This window comes from Triticum urartu, chromosome 3A (genome assembly GCF_056163025.1).
Source record: "Triticum urartu cultivar PI428250 chromosome 3A, HENAU_Tu73, whole genome shotgun sequence".
NCBI classification, from domain to species: domain Eukaryota; kingdom Viridiplantae; phylum Streptophyta; class Magnoliopsida; order Poales; family Poaceae; genus Triticum; species Triticum urartu.
The window spans coordinates 229,634,482-229,651,828 of NC_141875.1; the positions used below are offsets into that span (position 1 = coordinate 229,634,482).

Sequence of the window (17,347 nt, forward strand, 5' to 3'; positions counted from 1 at the left end):
TCTAGTTATATAAATTACTTATATAGTTAGTTAGAAGACAATCTCCCCTTTATTGCTTTTGCATAGCATTGAGCATTATATATGGTTAGCCGCGGATCCAGTGGATAATGCGAGACTACAACGTATAGTGTTACCGACGATGTTTCACTTTCGTCTTTGGTGCCTAGCATGGTGCTATCATCACATTGATCTACCCGCCCTTCTATTCCCTTCCCTAGCTTTCGTGTTTGAGTAGTAGCGCCAGATTTCGATTCGGATGCAAACTTAGCACAATGCCTAGTAAGCTAAACACTCGATTCTACATCTCCGGGAATGCAATGAACTTCTACTTGTAGATAGGTCTAATAGATAGACGGCTAATAGATAGATGGGGGGCCCACTAGTCCTGTACTGCGGTAGTTCAATACATAATGACAACGAGAGAAGGAACCCAGTACCTATAGTACAACAAACACCACCATTACTTGCGTCACTAAATTGAAGCATAGAAAGAGGTGGACCGCGCCTTGGATAATTGGTCGGATACAGCCGTAGACCACAGAACTCGATCAGACACACAGGGTACGGTACAGAACTCCTCAAGACACAGTAGTCAACTGCTTCACTCCTACGCATTATCCTTTCTTTGAAAGGCAAGATTAGGGAGCCAATTAAGTGAACAGACGAAGTAGCTTGCTTTGTACTACCGACATCTTAATACGATATTCTTTGCTACCTTTTCCAATGAAAAGCCAGACTTCAGAACTGATTGGACACCAGAGTCGATAGCTTACTTGGGACTACCGAAACTACCAAAGAGTAGCTCTCATTTTTCTAAAGAGGAGGTGGATTTTAGTGATAGTGAAAAAGAGAGACCAACAGAAGCCCTATCTGGGCGAAGCAAGCCAGTGCCAGTGCAAGGAGCAAGCTTACCTGCGTCTGGAGTGGAGTGATCCAGTTCCAGCGCCATCATAATATGACATTCTAGGGTTGGCGCACCAGAGAAGATCCCGTAAAGGGTGGTACATTTTCAACTACTTCACTCGAGAAAATCGAATGCATTTCTGGGTCCCATCCTCACCTGCTTCTCTCTTCTGCATGACTGTTCTGTTCCCTCCTGGCATCTTAGAGAAGTCAAGTATTCTACTTCTGATCTGTCAACTCTGACCCACAACTAGCACTAGGGAAATGCTATTCTCGAAAGCAAGGGATTGAGTGAGATATGCAGCAAGCAAAGAAAAATGGAACCCGGCAACCCGGAAACTATAGAAGCCTATCTAGCTTATACGATCACAGAAATGAGAGAAGGAGAACGAGAACATCCATGGAAGATAGTGATTCCAGATGGCGAGGGTTCTTTCCCTATCAATCTGCCCTGGCCCATCAAGCTATTCAGCAGCAATCCAGCCAGACTGCTTTAAAGGGTGCCACTAGACTCTGACAGAAACATAGTCCTATGACAAGGATACCCATCATTCCTATTCAAGGACTGGTCCAATTCTCTTCATTCACCATATTTAAGGGGATGCTTGGGGGCCTATGACATCCTTCCTAAACAGGAGCTATTGATCCAACACCTGAGCCATATTTATTGCAAGGAGCAATCCGGTTGCTAAAAGAGGAAGAGCTTCTAAGTTCGAGTCCTGATCCCGAGATCAATGGGTTTCCACTTATGCTCGGACCGGAAGTAGCATATATGAATTAAAGGGAGATCTAATCAACCGAGCTGGGTGAGGATTTTGAGATTATGTATTGTTCATTGGCTACAGGTGAATATAATTAGGTTCGCTGATCATCCAATATGACCCGCATCAGGTCGCGCATTAATTAAGTGGTGGGCTATACAATTGGGAAAGTACGGGCAATTGCATGTTTCCTTTGTTTCAAAACAATGTTAAAAAGGCGGGTGTGATGAAGTTGGGAGGAGGGGGCAAGGTATATAGAATGTGAACAATGGGTGGAAATCGGAGAATAGTGCCAGAACAGCCGTTGCACAAATATGAGAAATCAAGGCTTGTGGATGGTGGAAAGTATCGAGTTGTTCTAGTTCCTGGCCTTGGTGGTTGGCCCATGCCCGAGGGATACTATGGCGCATCTCTTTCTGCAGGAACTAAACAAGTTGCCAATAATAATAGATATCCCATAATACTTTTGGGCAAATCCGGGACGAGATATTCCTCGATTACAGAGGCAGCAGTTGCGGGCTCAAGTGCTAGTGTGGCTAAATCTACATCAATAGCAGGATCAGGATACGATACTTACTCGAAATCAATATTCCCTGGTTTCTTACGAGATAAGATATGTATGCCGGTCCAACTAAAGGAAGGGTGGTTTTGAGCTTGGGTTTCAGGCGCCGGGCTTTTCTACTGATGAAGTGCGGTGCGCATCTAAAAGAGTGGAATATCCTGTTGTGCTATCAAAGAAAGAATCGAATCCGCCGCTTGTTTTTCTAGCTATCAAATCCCTTGCCCAATAGGAACAGGATCTCTTGCCGGCACTGGCATGAATCGAACTGCGGATCAAGCATGTGGAAACGAATCTCTTGGATGCTCTAGGATTGGGGAAGCAAAAGCAATTATCGTGTCAAGTCAGGAAAGTAGTCGAGCTACTATGGTACAAGAAGAATCTGTATTCTCAATGAGAAATAACATATGGAATCTGCCACCCAAAACAATAGGAATAGGATTTCTTGTCCGCTCTTAGATCAGTTCATAGCTCAGGCTCTGGTTTCTAGCAGATGTGAATGAATTCATTTCTACTCTACTCCCGGGAATGGCCTGTCATTCGTACATTCGTATTCGTATTGGATTGTTGGAAGGAAGCAGTTGGCATTCTCGTTCAAAGGAAAGGTACTTGTTCGAGGAAAGAAAGTGTATTAGTGCTCTGGGCTAATCGGTCGGGTAGAAGCTCGTAATAAGAGCAAGCATCGGAGAAAGCGTATGTACTCGTTCTCGAGTCAGGAAAGCACTTGTTGGCATTGGCGTCGAAAAGTAAAAGCAAGAAAGTAGTTTCGGCATTGGCTACTACTTCTTCCCCATGGGCCAGGTTCTATTCTCGAAATAGCATAAGTGATCCTGCGAAACCGGCGATGCCAGACCAATCAAGCGTATCATATCGACTTTCGAATCCGGGACTTGACTATCCTTGAGATAGCAGTTCCCTGGTCAGGAAAGCGGAGTCACTAGAATGATATGAGATACACACACATCTCGATAAGCCAATCCCAATCCCTTCAACCCAACCTTTACCAAAAGGGGAAACTGTAACAACAATGACCCTGACTCGGATTCCAATAGGGCTTCTGCTTCTTCTCCTTGCCAAGGTCAAGTATATACACAGTCTAAAGCCACAAGAGAAGGTATGATAGGACAAGTGCCATTCGATGCCTTGGAACCATTTCCATGTTCTGGTCTGGGTTGTAGGTCTAAAAGAAGCATTGGCTATGTTGATCTGTCTCCAAGTCGTCTATTTGAAAGGGAAAGCCCAGTGTGTTCATTCCTCTACTATACGGAATCCTGGATATCTTGCCTTGGTTCCGACTCTAAACCGTTCTAAACAGATTCTTTCTACATACTGATGTTGGCAGTTATGCCTAGGTGATAGATGTATGTTGCTGGATTGGAAAGCTATAGGATCCCTTTTATTCAATTATGACCAAGTAGGGCTCGATCGGTAGATAAGGCCCTACTCTTTGATAAAGCGCCACAAATTCCTGAATGACATCTTGTCGCATAGAAGAGAGCTTTTCTTCCATTAGGAAGAGCTTAAGCCGCCCAGGTATGTCTTCCAGGGGGGTATTGTGATTAAGCTCGTTCTGAATGAACGTAACCCATCCCGGATCCTGCTCGTAAAGACTCAGATAGAAGTTTAGCCCTGCTAAATGAGCTAGAGCCTGGGGGTCTTGAATCTCCGGCGGGAGAGTGATCAGAAAGGAGGAGCCGACGAAGCACGAACTAAAAAGATTGAAAATTGGTATTAGGCAGAATATAAAACGACAAAGGAATAAAAATATAAAAATCGAAAGTAATATCAAATTATATATTAAGGGAAACTTAATACATAAGGAAAAATAGAAAGTAGCAAAGCGGGTAGTGGAGAAGAGCCATCGAACCAGATTTTTCATTTGCTTCTCGTTTTGAAACTTGACTTATCAGAGAGGGGCCAGGGGGCTGGAAGAGAAGAACTTGAATACTAAACGCTGGAAGAGAAGAACCTTAATACTAAACCAAGTTTCGGGAACTTCTTGGTGACTTGATTGGTTCCCTTCCCCCAATTTGCAAAGGATGATTCCCGTGAAGGTGATCTCGATCACCATTCTATGATATTTCTGGATGCTTTTGAGAAGCTTTTCCTTTTACCTAATGCCGGCTACCGACAACTTACTTCATGCTATTACTAACACTTATGACTGAGCCGCACTTGATTTCCAAAAGAAATTGAAACTATCATGCCTGAGACTAACCAATAGAAGAAAGAGCCACAAGCAAGCCATAGCAGCATCCTTTTTCTTCGCTTTCTTCAACAATGCGAATCTACCTCACTCCTCATCATAACTCAAATACAAATTCGAGTTCCAAATTGATATTTCCTCACGTAAGCAATAAAATGTGAAACCAATATTCATCATGAAACTTCAGACACTGATGATTGTGAGGTTCTGGAAGAGAGACAATGTAGGCTGAAAAAAGTAAACAGAAAACCACCCCTTAAACTCATTTGCTCAACATTCTTTCCACAGCAACTAGAAAAGGGGAGGTCCCGGTGAATACAAATCAATTGGAAACCTCACCCCGCATTCATGTCTCTAACAAGGCTGTCTAAGCTAAGCGGCCATGGACCCATGGATCCGGGGAATCTGAACCATTAGGTAGAGTTTCAGCTGAAAGAAAACCAGGTCAATCTTCCGATCGTGAGTCTTTACAAGCTTGAAACAACTTAAGCACAGGCGGGAGTCGCCCCTTTTAAAGTAAGTATTTATGCGGCGCTGAACTAACGAGCGGATACCTAACCTTCGAAGGAGAAGAAAAGACGGATGTATCTTTCATTCATATCGATCAGATGTGCTTTGCTCAGGACTCCCATTTTACCATTGCTTAAGCCATATTACATAAAGCATAGTGAGTGATACGCAATGCTGGTACCACCATGTTTTTTTTCCTCACTCTGTGTAGCCACACTCATTTGTCCATTTCTACTTATTATTTATGTTAAATAGTATCCGTTGGTTGTAGAAGCACTAGCGTCCATGGATTGCAAAATCCATAATATCAAGAAGCGGTAGGAACCTGGCTAACTTCGATGCGGATAACGCGCTGTAGAAGAAAGTGGATCAACCAAAGTAGACCTTGATCGAAAGGCACCACAAGGCGAACCAATAGAGTGTGGTGTAAGCGGTGAATCAGAATAGGAATTGGAACTGCTTGAACTAGAAAGGGCTTCTGCTACCGCGCTACCTCGGGAGCTCTGGAAACGGTATACTCACTTCACTCATCTGTAATGGTATCCTTGAAAGCTATCTAAAGTGGGTTCTAGACAAAGTTCTCCTAAGCAGGGCGGAAGGAAAAACAAGAGCAGTATAGCTCTACATTACGCTTTGGGGCCTCGTCTTACTCACTCACCTTCTACTAATCGGACCGTGACAAAACAACCAGCCCAGCAATAGGCAAGGACTGGCTGGAATCCCTTTTCGGATCCAATCTATCCGTATCTGCTGTCCCTTCCGCTTTCTGTGTTGATGGAGCTCGGTCAGATAGTTTCAGTATTGCGAAGGAGGGCAACGCATTGGGATTGTCCAATCCCTTCTGATCGGTTGTCATATTGAATTGCAAATTCTCGTATAGTAAGAGTTCCTTCGGTTTCCTACCTAGCACATTCTCTGTTGTCTACGCCAATATTTGACCTGTGAGTAGAGTGTGGCTGGCTACATACGGGGGAATTCAACCTACCTTTCGAAGGGTAGACCTTTACAGATGAGTGAAACGAGGATTTAGGTATATAAGGAGACGACCCGCCAAGCGAGCCAGCCTGATACCGACTTTCATTGATAGGCCATGAAACATAGAGAATGGGAACTTGTTCGCACGTACCTCGACCGCAGGTCTGAGAATGACGAGTGTGCTTTCGCCCACAGCTTCTGTTGCTTAACTGGCTCGTGGTGTTTATGGTCCTGACCCGGTACAACCGCTAATTCGGCATTTGGTACTGTCACCATTTCTCAAAAGGGAAAAAACATACTTAACAATTCGATTGGCAGGACCAAGGGATAGATCGATTGCAATATAAGTATCATACAAATAGAAATATACATGAGTACATGAATAAGGAAACACAAAAGACACAAAGTAGGGCTAGTTAGAAGCGTCAATGCAGACGCCAATGGGTAATCAGATCCATTCCACTCCACTTCTTCAGATAGCAGTCGATCCTGGATCGTCCTCGCTTCCAAACTCCGTAAATGAATGAAACTCCTTCCCCGGTCCATTGCTCGGGTGTGATACAAATACTTCTTTGAAGTTGTAGGATGCGGGTCATCGATCTTCCTATTGGTCCAGAGGTTACGCGCCAGCTTGGGAAAGCAAAAGTAAGATTTGTTTGTCATATCACGATCGGAACTCACATGTAACTCTTCTTCTTGAGTAGGGGAAAAGGACACCTATCACGCGGTCATGCCTTGAACGCAGTAAATAAATTAATAAGCTTCGAATAATAGCTACGTGAGTCTCCAATAGCGTCTTAAGCGTTGGTTTTCTTTGCTGGCATCGTAATGGATTGGTGGTTTCAAGAAGCTAGGGAGTAGTACACAGATTTGAATCCTTTTTTCTATTTTACTACTTTTTTCGATCGACAAGGACGGCAAGAGGTTCTTTTCCCTAGTTCCTATATATCTAAAGCCTTACCGAGATGTCACGCAAGAACAAGAAGAAAGAGCCTGCCCCTGTTCTGTGGCGGATAGGCTGAGATGGAATTAGAGGGAGGAATGAACATCAACTTTTCACCTTCCCCCGATCCCTCTTTACCCCCTTCCCAACCTTAGTAAATAGAAAGGCTAGGAATCAGTCTTGTCCTATGCCTACACTACTACAACCAAAGACCTACTTGAACGACAACAGATGCGGATGAACTCGCTTAGCTGCTCGCTCGGTGAAAGGCTTTCCTAGAAGAAAGTGGAAGACGAGGAATGTATCTCTCATCTTCCTTCTCACCTGGCAGAGGACGGGGATGAACTCCAAGGCCACAGGTCTGGAAAAAGAGTGAACTTTCTGATTACTGCAAAAAAGAAATCAAACCAGTTGGGTGATTCTTTAAAGAGCCTAAATCGAATCTGTACTATTGGTACAGAGCCATAAAGAATGGTCGTAACCATAGATCCATCATCTTCGAGGAGGAGGAAACATAAGTCCAATACGCGTTATGGAAGACTAGGGATTGCTAATCCATCCATGCGGGAAGCCTTCTCCCTCTCAGGCTCAAGAGTCAAGATAGCCCGCCCTAAACAAGAAGCTGCTTATTCTTTCAAGGATAAAGCTAACCAAAACAAGCTACGGATTGAGCGTACACACTTGGTAATTATTTCCTGCTACATCTGATGAATTCCACAAGTAAAGAAACAAGACAAGCTAGCTAATAGTCCCTCTTCACTTCCAACTAGTGCTTTGCCTAAGATGAATGAGTAGTTTAAAGCTTGGATCCATGGATGGGAACATGAGGTGGGCTAGCTTCGGATCCACAACAGGTGGAGAGTACCGGGTGAATAATAGGAACGGGAGTCGCTTGTTTGACCCGACGGAAAGCTTTGAACGAATTCAGTGGAAGTGCCTCACTTGGTTGGGCTTCGATAGGTGGAAATGGGAATGGGATGGCCCGAGAAACCATTGGATCTAGGAAATTGATTCATTGTTCTGCCTCTCCCACTGGTGGTGGGTGGAAACCAAAGGACTTGAATCAGCGTTTGTTCCAGTTGAGCTTTCATTCCTTCGAATAGATGGATAGCTCTTGGAGGAAGGGATGAGCTTTTATCGGAAGGACCTGGCCGATGCAATCGAGAGACTGAGAGGAACTGGACTTGGTAGAGGAATGCATAGAAATATCTGCCTTTGCCAGGAGAATCCAAACCTGCCTAATAGCCTATGAATGTGGAATCCCATTCGTATTCTTCCTCAAAGCCATATTTGCCTTTATCTGATTTCAACCTATTGATCTTTACTGTGCATGGATATCTTTACTCATGATTCAACAGTTCACATCCCCAGCGAACCCCCTCACACCAACTGGCATTAAAGAGGAGCTGTGCAAAAAAAGTGCCATAGCATATATTATTGCTTGCGCAAAGATCGGAATCATACCTCTAGCAGGCATTGTCTTTTGTTACCTAAACAGCTGTCATTTCTACGTTACTGAAATAGAGACTTTCATTGATACTTGAACTATTGACCTGGCTAGCGCTAATGCATTGCAAGGTAATTGGAGACTCGTCCGCTTGAAATCGCTAGAGTTGAGAAGGGTCTGCTAATCATGGTACGAATTATCTATTTAGGTAGGTATACTACCGAAGCTGTTATGCCGACAACAGCTGAAATAGCGGAGGTGATTGCCGACACTCTCTATCTATAGGATAAGCAGCTAGATCAATTTCCTAACAGGAGAGTGACTTAGCGTAACAGTAAAACATTGAATTGGACCGCTTCGCCCCTTGGCGGATCTTCCTCCAAGAGAGTCAATGGGACTTGGTCTCGATGTCAACTAAAGAATTGACTGAGTCAGGTATTCCCTTATGAAGGGCTAATGCAGTTGATTTCTTCACATCTTCGGTCAATCGGACTTTTTTCTAGTCTTGCCTTCCTAAAAGGTATTCCCATATCGGGTGAATGACCAGATCGAGATAAGTTGGCCTTCTCTGAATCTATCCGAATCCTGAATCTATCAATAGAAGGACGACGATACTCGAAGACTTTCCACTTTCAGCCCTAAGAGGGAACAACTCTCAAACGTGATAAAAGCCCTATTTTCGGCACCTTCATGCTCCTTCTTGAAAAATAGGGTCCAACCCTATAATCTAATCGTTGGGGTTTTGCTTCGTATTTCTCCTTAGGGACAGACCTCGACTCACTACATGATGGAGTAGACCAAGGCGAAGAACTGATATAGATAGTCATATTGTCCTCTCGCACTGCCAGACTTTTCTTTTGCTTTATTGATTCAAGGAATAGATCCCTGACGAAATTCCTTTAAAGAAGGACATCTCCTTCCCTGCCTACTTCTTGGCCACAACCACAGCTACGGCTAGTAGTATTCATAGGGTCCTTTGATCACATTCTTTCCCGCTGAAGAGTCTGATCCATCTCCTATCCTTCTTGGGAAAGCTATGGTACTAATGGCTGGCCTAGCTGGCACTTTCTTTATGCTAATCAAACTAGAAGTTCTTTGAGTTGAATATACGATGACTGTACACAACGAAACTCTTCCTCTCTCATAGGGTCACTGACTCAAATTCATTTCTTTAAGGGAGGGTTCTAGCTGAAGGGTGGTCCTTTTCATCTCTAACTCGAATGTTCGAGCTAATGTTTTCGGTAGTTGGAGTTGCGGGGAAGCTTCCCGGATGAAAAGAGATTGAATGAGAACTGGCAGGATATATGCATGGAGATTGACCTGGTGCGAAGGAAAATAGTAGATCTTCCATAGGCGCTTTTCGGACTACACGCCAGTCTTTTTCACCAAGAGCTTGTTCCGAAATGGAGAAGTACTTTGGAATGATTTTATTGGGATGCTAGTGAGTTAATGAGCACTCTTTGCATGGTTCCATCAACCCTTTTCTTGCGTGTTCTGAATCGACTTCTCATCTATAAAGAAGAGATTCCCCGTAGAAGACTCCAGGCCATCGAAGCTAACAAAAGGCTAAGGAGACCCATTTAGTTCTTTGTTCTTATGCTGACTAAAGCTAGCGGAGCCATAGCTTGAATCTCCCTAGAAATCCCCACTCGTGGCCAGACGGCTGGGTTTGTTAAGCATGTTCGATTGGAAGCTCTTCTTCACCGGGTTAAGCGATGGTAGTTTTAGGCTTGGCTTATCACCATATCCAACCCGAATTCCGTAGTTCGAAAGGAGAATTAGGCTACCTGAGAGCCTCAACAATTGCCACCCATGAGGGATATTTAGCACCGAATTGATCTAATTCCTGGTGCTAGTCTTCCTAATTTGCCTCACTATCGAATGAATCCAAAGTTGCTGCTATAAGAGAATGGCCAACACCGAAGACCATTTTAGAAGTGAGAAGCTAAGTGATGCAAGGAAGAAATGGAGTACATATCAGCAAGAGTTGTATGCTGTATTCAGAGCTTTGAAAACATGGGAGGTTTATTTGCTTCCTAAGGAGTTTCTTGTCTATACTGACCATCAAGCCTTGAAGCATTTCAAAGATCATCAACATGTTGATCTGGCAAGATGGGAAGCTTATTTGGAGAGATTCAACTATCTCATTGTCTACAAATCAGGAGCCACAAATTAAGTAGCTGATGCTTTGAGTCGACGTGTTAGTACTCCATTTCTTTGAAAGCTGAATTGCCAGGTATAGCCCTACGCTGCTCTTTACCATCCTGTATATAAACCACTCGTTTCACTCACAACCTTCACCACTGATCGGAGATCAAGTTAGTGGTCAGTAGTGTTTGCTACAGATGATTACGACTCGTCAGGTTCGAACTGACTTAGGTTGGACCAGGACCCACCTATCCTCTACCAATAAGGAGTCGCTTTTGTTTACACAGTTCAGTGCCTCCTTAATCTGCGTAATTGCTTTTCGCGCCCATGGTGGACGCGACAGGTTTTTTGAAAGCGATATCCCGCACGCTTGATGTCTAAAAATCATACCCCCTTTTACCTGTACATCTTTTACGTACAGTGATTACGTTCATTCTGACCCCCCTCAACCACGAGAATGACAAATCGTGCAGAGCCACATAGCCCGTTTTTTGAGCTTGAATTCGATTTCGCTCCGCGAAATCAGAGAGCGCTGAAATGTACGCGGCATCAATCTTCTTCAAATAGCTTTTTAATTGCCAAATGCAAGCTAACAGAACTAAAACAGCAAAAAAAGGAGAATACCTTTCTCTAAAATAGGAAGATTACAAAACATAGTAAGGAAATCCTTATTTTGCATTTGTTTTTTCTCTATGAACTCCTCTTCCCCCTTATTTACCCCCTTGTGGAGCTTTGGAAAGGAGAGAATTTGAATAAAGTAACTCTCGGAAACTCTTATTGGATGAGAGAGAGTCAATATGATATTGGCGTGGGTTCTACCAACTAAACGAAGATGTTTTGGATTGGATAAACAACGTATAATGATAGACGCTTCTTCGGCACACATAGAGATATACCTCCCGTAGCTGACCCCTGAATTCAAGGATACTGCTGGCTTTGTTACTAACTGATAGAAACCCCTTAATACAACGTTCGTTTTTCATAAATGTCATAAGGTAGGTAGACCCGGTCTTGCGCTCGTCCGGTTAAGTGGCACATTGTGCTAAGTGCTCGAACTGTTGGCTGATCTCAGCTGTATCGCCTCATACAAATTAGTTAAGCGAGAAAACAAACGGCTACATAGGAGCTCTATGGTGGACCACCAGCAGGAAGAGTGAATGGCTTAGCGCATCCTGCGCCTACTGGACCTGACTTCGTAGGATACTCTGATAGACTAGTCGAATGGCAATGGCCTAGTGGTTGTATCTGCTTGCCGATTCCTATTAAGAATACGAGAGTGACAAATGAGATGGAGATCTTGGCTATCATCAAACCATCCTCCCTCCGCTTATCTCTTTCCTTTCTATATGATAAGTCTACTCGCGCCTCAAGGGCCGGTCATTTACGCTCTCCACTGCATGAACAACATTCCCAACTAGATCTGTACGGCTTCCATTGTCTCCTTTTCGATTCCCGACTCTAGCTCACAGGTATCCATAAGAGCGACCAGCCCTGAATGCTTAAACCTATCAATCCTCTCCTAAATTTCTTTCTTTTTGTCATTGGGCAAGGAGCAATCCATTCAGCACTTTCCGATGGGGACCAAAAGCCACTGGGCTACCAAGAAGTCGGATTCAGTTCAGTCCCGTTTTCAAGATCCGGTTCAGTGTTTGGGGATGGCTTGGTCCAAGCCCACATCCATAGTAGATGGACTTGAGCAGGCAAGTATGCCACCTAGTGATATGATTGATTATGACAATTATGATATGGACTGGACGGTTGTGCAACCGATTGTATTGACTCGCTTATCCCCGAGAACACCTAAGACATGGGGGTTATTTACGCGAGTAAGCCTAGCAAGGACCAAGATCTCGATCTAGCCTAGTTGGGGCTTTAGAGTCACATGACACAGTACCAAGAATGGGAGAACTAGTAACAATTGATACGGATTTCCAACCAATGGATCTTCTTACCTTTGGACCGGAACCTTTAGCTGTTTCCTACTCGGTCTACAGCTTGGTTTGAAATGAGGGAGCCATACCGTGTGGTTGAAGCAGAGTACCATTTTGCAGTGGATAGGGCACTATCTCTATTTGTAGCAGCATTGCGTATTGCTCTCACTAGGAAAGGGGGACATAACCCCTACTATAGAGCAGGAATGGAAGGGAATGAGCTCGGCTTCTTATCCCCCACACTTTTTTATTTCTCCGTGCCCCTATTTAGTTAGTACTTTCGAGTTAAGAGTGAGAAAACGAACTATTTCATTTATTAAAAAAAGTGCAACGGCTGTAGAGTGAAAAGTCCATGAGGATGGCTACGGCTTTGAAGGCCCTTTATCTACCATAGATAGAATGGAAGAGTTTTTTCTCACTACACTGATCCACCAAGGCTAGGGATATCCAATGGGATGGAGCTATTTCCCTTGGCACCTGAGAGTCCTCAGACGATGAACAGAGCACTAGATGCCCTAATCTACTCCTATGCTAAGTGTCTTTGTTTGGTTTGATTTCTTGTGAAAGCGGCTAGCCCCATCACTAAAGCATGCCTGTTCCATATGAAAGGTGATGTAGGTAGGGCTGGTAGGGGAAGTAAGAAATAGGTGAGACTCGTTAATGAAACTAGCCTTCAGCCTTAGATTTCTAAGTTCTGTTTCCACCATTACTAGTGTTTCCTTGCTTTTCATAATAGAAAAAGATCAACTAAACTAAACTAGAGATTGTCATAGAGATTGGCAGGACTAGGTATTATTCTGGGCGATGAAATGGATGGAATTTCTTGAAACATAACTCACTTCACTTATAATCGAATTTGGAAAAGGGAGACTAGCTGCTGTAATAAATCAAGAAGAAAGCAGGCGCAAAAGAGAAGCTCAATGAGAGAGATTCTAGACCGGTCATGGTCAGGGCTGATCGATCGCTCCTTAAAAGGGAGTTAACTGCTTCGAACCATACATGAAACTTATCTCATAGAGTGAGCTAGCCCCAGATAGTGAAGGATAGCTATTGACTTATTGGGAAACCCGCCTCCAATACATGCTTATCCCAGACCCCCTATTCCTTCATTTTAGGTTTTCATGGCCGATTCAATAACATAGTTTGCACACCTCTTTTCAATTCTCTAGAGATAGTTGTCATTTATCTCTTCTTCCGGGTCCCTCCTATTTGGTTGGAAGTTTCCTGCTCCAGTTGGGAAAGCAAGGGCCCTAGTTTTGTTATTGAGTCTCGTTATGGTCGAATATGAATGAATCCTGGAATGGAATAAAAACATGAGTAAAATGCATCCTTAGCTCAAATAATTGAATGAATGAGTGCTATTTCAGAGTTCAAGTTTAGGTATTAGCTCGCTACAGTTTAGTCAGTAGTTCTGTCCCTTTGTTTGGTGAACTAGTTCTGGATATAAGCATTAGAATGAGAGTGGCTACATATTCGGATTACTTGACTCGCTTTCCTATTTCCGAATCCCTTCTTGCATACAATCCTAATTCACAATCCGATTCTTGCTCGATTCTATAATGAAAAACAGACCTTGTGCCAGGGATTTGATGAAGCTTGAAAGGACTCCCCTTGTTCAAAGCCAAAGATAAGAAGCATATGGGTGACAACCCCAATCCTTATATATCAATCCAATTACCGGAGGAACGAAGAACTAAGTTTGCCTGACACTCGAAAACAACTTGTTTGTTTTGGTGGAAGAGGAAGAAATAGAGAAAGATCGCCGCTTTTCCTACGCTAATTCGTGATTCAAAGTAGAGCGAGTGAGGGAGCTATACCCGGGACTCAATCAACATATGCCAAGTGTTCCGTAATCTATGGGCAGCACTCTGTAGGAATGTTATAGTCTAGGCATGTCGTAGTAGTCATTAGACAGAAAGAGGAGAAACTTAACATGTCTTATTCCGAATTCCTGCGGTTGTCATTATGTTCCAGCAAGGAAATTGTCATTCTTTCATTCCGATCATTCGACTAACGGCACCGATTTCTAGTGCTATAACAGAAACTGCCCTTAACGCGCAAATGAAAGCCCTCACAACACTCTTTACATGCAACTGCTCCCGCTTATGGTAGTAGATAAACAGGTGGTGGACATGTATCTGCAGCCTCTGCTGCTAGTAGATTGACTATTTTATATGGACTGAAAAAAACAGAGGGTAGTGCTTGAGAATGCTACTCTATTCCTAGAATTAGCCATCCCCTTCTTTGACTATTCGACCTGCTCCTCAAAGCAAGGAAGGGAATGAAGATGGCATTGAATGCCCTTTCCGCAAGAAGGATAGGACTTGGCTTACCGCATCTACCTTCTCATCGCGGGATAAGGGCTGGGGCGTTAACTTAAGTACTAAAGCTGCTGGAGCGGCTGCCTTCGTTGATTCCCCACGAAGGAATCGGGATATCGCTACTTCCCCTTAGTGCCCTAAGAGGGGGAGATGGATTAAAAACCTTGTGTGAAGGAAAGGCTGTCAAAGTCGTTGACCATTAATCCGGTTGAAGGACAAATGTATAGTGAATCAATGGAATTGAGTTGTTCTAAGGATTCAGATTCGGTAGTCGAGACATCTATATATATGGAATTTCAAAAGAGAGAAAAGGATCCGAATCCGACCCGAGGACGAGCTCAAACCTTTGGGTTTGAAAAGAAGAAGTAAAGCTCTCGTTTACTTCAATCAAAAAAGGTAGGTCATAACACAGATTGAATTAGACCTTACTCAATCACTCATCGCTGGAAAAAGTAGAGCGTTTTCCTCGCAAAAAAGCACGAGCGAGATATTGTTCCTTAACAGGGATCTCAATTGCGGGAAGAAGTACAAAGGGCAAAGGCAGAAGTGGAAGGGTTAAACTCCTCTATCGGGGAAAGACAGGAAGGATCAAAGTGTAAAATCACTTGTTTGAAACATCTATAAAATATAAATGGCTATTAGAAGTTTTATTTTCGGTGGTCAAAGGGAAGGAATCAGAAAAGAGGGAAGCACTCTCAAGGTAGAATCAGTTCCAGGCATGTATGTCCATTGAAAGGAAAGAGTCCCTAAATAGACAGGTTTTCAGCAAATAAGACGGGTCCTGGTCTTCGGCAACAAAAGAAGCCGAAGCGAGAGGTCGATCAAAGAACCTTTATAGATCCTCATCATCCTCAGGTTCTAGATACATAGCGAGAAGGGAATCTTCCTGTGCGAATGGAAGATTTTTGAAAGAGAGGGGAGAAATCAATCACATGCGTGAGCGGATCGAGCTATTATATAATAAGTAACGGCTGAAAAAGCTATTCTTGGTAGATCCACTTGTCAAGGTGCGGAAAGCCGTGTTCCTTCTCAGCTCACGCTTTCCTGATTGATTTGAAAGACCCTACACACCATCGTATCCTTGGCTTTCTTCCCACTTTCAAAGAACTTGCTATCATTCTTTCGATTCTATCTCCTCGCTTTAGGTCTTATGCTTCTTATTAAAGGGGTTATGCCACTCCGAGTCCATCAGTGTTGAAGGAATGGACAGAGACAGGCAAAGACAAAGTACTGATTTTACTACCGATAGAGAGCAAAGCTAGAGACAAGATGCCTAGGACCTAGAGGAGATCCATAAAAACCAAGTCGTGGAGAAGATAGCATCAAAGTGGAGATAATAAACCTAACTCTCCGTGCTTTAATCGAGAATGGATATAGGGTCGTCGAGCGAAACCTTTATTAGGGGGTAGACCTACCTTGTTTTGTTGACTTATTGCTTTCCAGCAAAGCGTGTCGGCCCTATCTCTAAAGCACCAAACTTCCACATTTTAGGAGATGCCCTATCTTCCCTTAAAGAGCCAGCTTATTGAATACAGCTGTCACTCCTTACCTTACCTAAGACCCCTTCAGGATATCTTTTGAAAACCTTTTCTCTGAAAAGAAAAGATGTTTGCGATCCCTTGCCCACTCGATTAAAGAAAGTGAGATCTGGCCTTGCATTTTTTAGATAGGGCTCCCTCACGGCATTCTTGCTCTTGCATTTGAAAGTCGAATCAGGATTCCATCTAGAGAAAGGTTCCGAATGGAACTAGTGAATGTGTATGCCGAACGTAAGCAGGTATACCTGACCTTTGATATTAAGCTATGATCTCTCTTCTCTCTCTTGAAGTTCCCACAAAGCGACTCTGAACCTAAGACCGGGTTGTGGGATGTCTTTTGATATTCTAAACTAAGAAAAACACAATTGGATTTCTTTTTATATCCCTATGATAGGAAATGAAAGAAAAGGTCGAGCTTAAGCCGATTCCATTGCAGAAAGAAAAGAGGCTCTCCCATTCCCACCTGATACGTCAAAAGCAATTGACTAATAAGGGGAGCCAACCAGTCGAATTCGATTGATTACGTCACTCTGCATTACTAGAAAAGGGCAGCAACTTTCTACTAAAATGGGCTTTGGCACTCCTTTCGCTATTACTCGAAATAATAATAATAGTGAAAGTACAGTCGAATTTGTGACTACGTCAAAGGCTCGTTTCACTCAAATTTAAAGGCTGTAACTCCTACTTATTTCTATTAATTAAAGCTTGCCCATGGCTGCTTTCTTCCCATTCTTTCTTCTTTCTCCGTCACTAGATTCTGGTTAAAACGCTTGGTCCACCCATGCTTTTCCTCTCCATTTTTCATATGGAAAGGGAAAGCAGTGCCAACTTATTGGAATTCTGCATGGCATATTTCCCAACCTTAATTCCTGCTATTCCAGGCTCTAGTGCTCAGTCATAAACCTATTGCCCGCTCCGCTTTCCCATTCCTATTGCTTTCGGTATCTGAATCTTCCTGAATTCAAGTAGAGAATACCAGGGCTTTCTTCTTCTTTAATTTTCCTTGGGGCAGAGGATAAAAAATGGATTTCCGACATAGCACCTGCGGCATTAGGATTCTAAGATTTAGGAGGGGAAGGCTGAGGAGAGGGATCATATGCATTGA

The 17,347-nt window shown here is 43.4% G+C and overlaps 1 protein-coding gene across 1 annotated transcript; it reads right to left on the bottom strand.

The window, feature by feature from the left end:
• Window positions 1-3,619: 3,619 nt before the first annotated feature.
• Window positions 3,620-4,102, bottom strand: LOC125546802 (uncharacterized). Its single transcript, XM_048710929.1, has one exon. It carries the CDS (start codon window positions 4,100-4,102, stop codon window positions 3,620-3,622), a length of 483 nt encoding a protein of 160 aa, XP_048566886.1.
• Between the last annotated feature and the right edge of the window lie 13,245 nt (window positions 4,103-17,347).

Coding starts and splice junctions, on each gene's coding strand:
- LOC125546802 (XM_048710929.1), bottom strand. CDS start 4,102: ATGAAAAATCTGGTTCGATGGCTCTTCTCCACTACCCGCTTTGCTACT.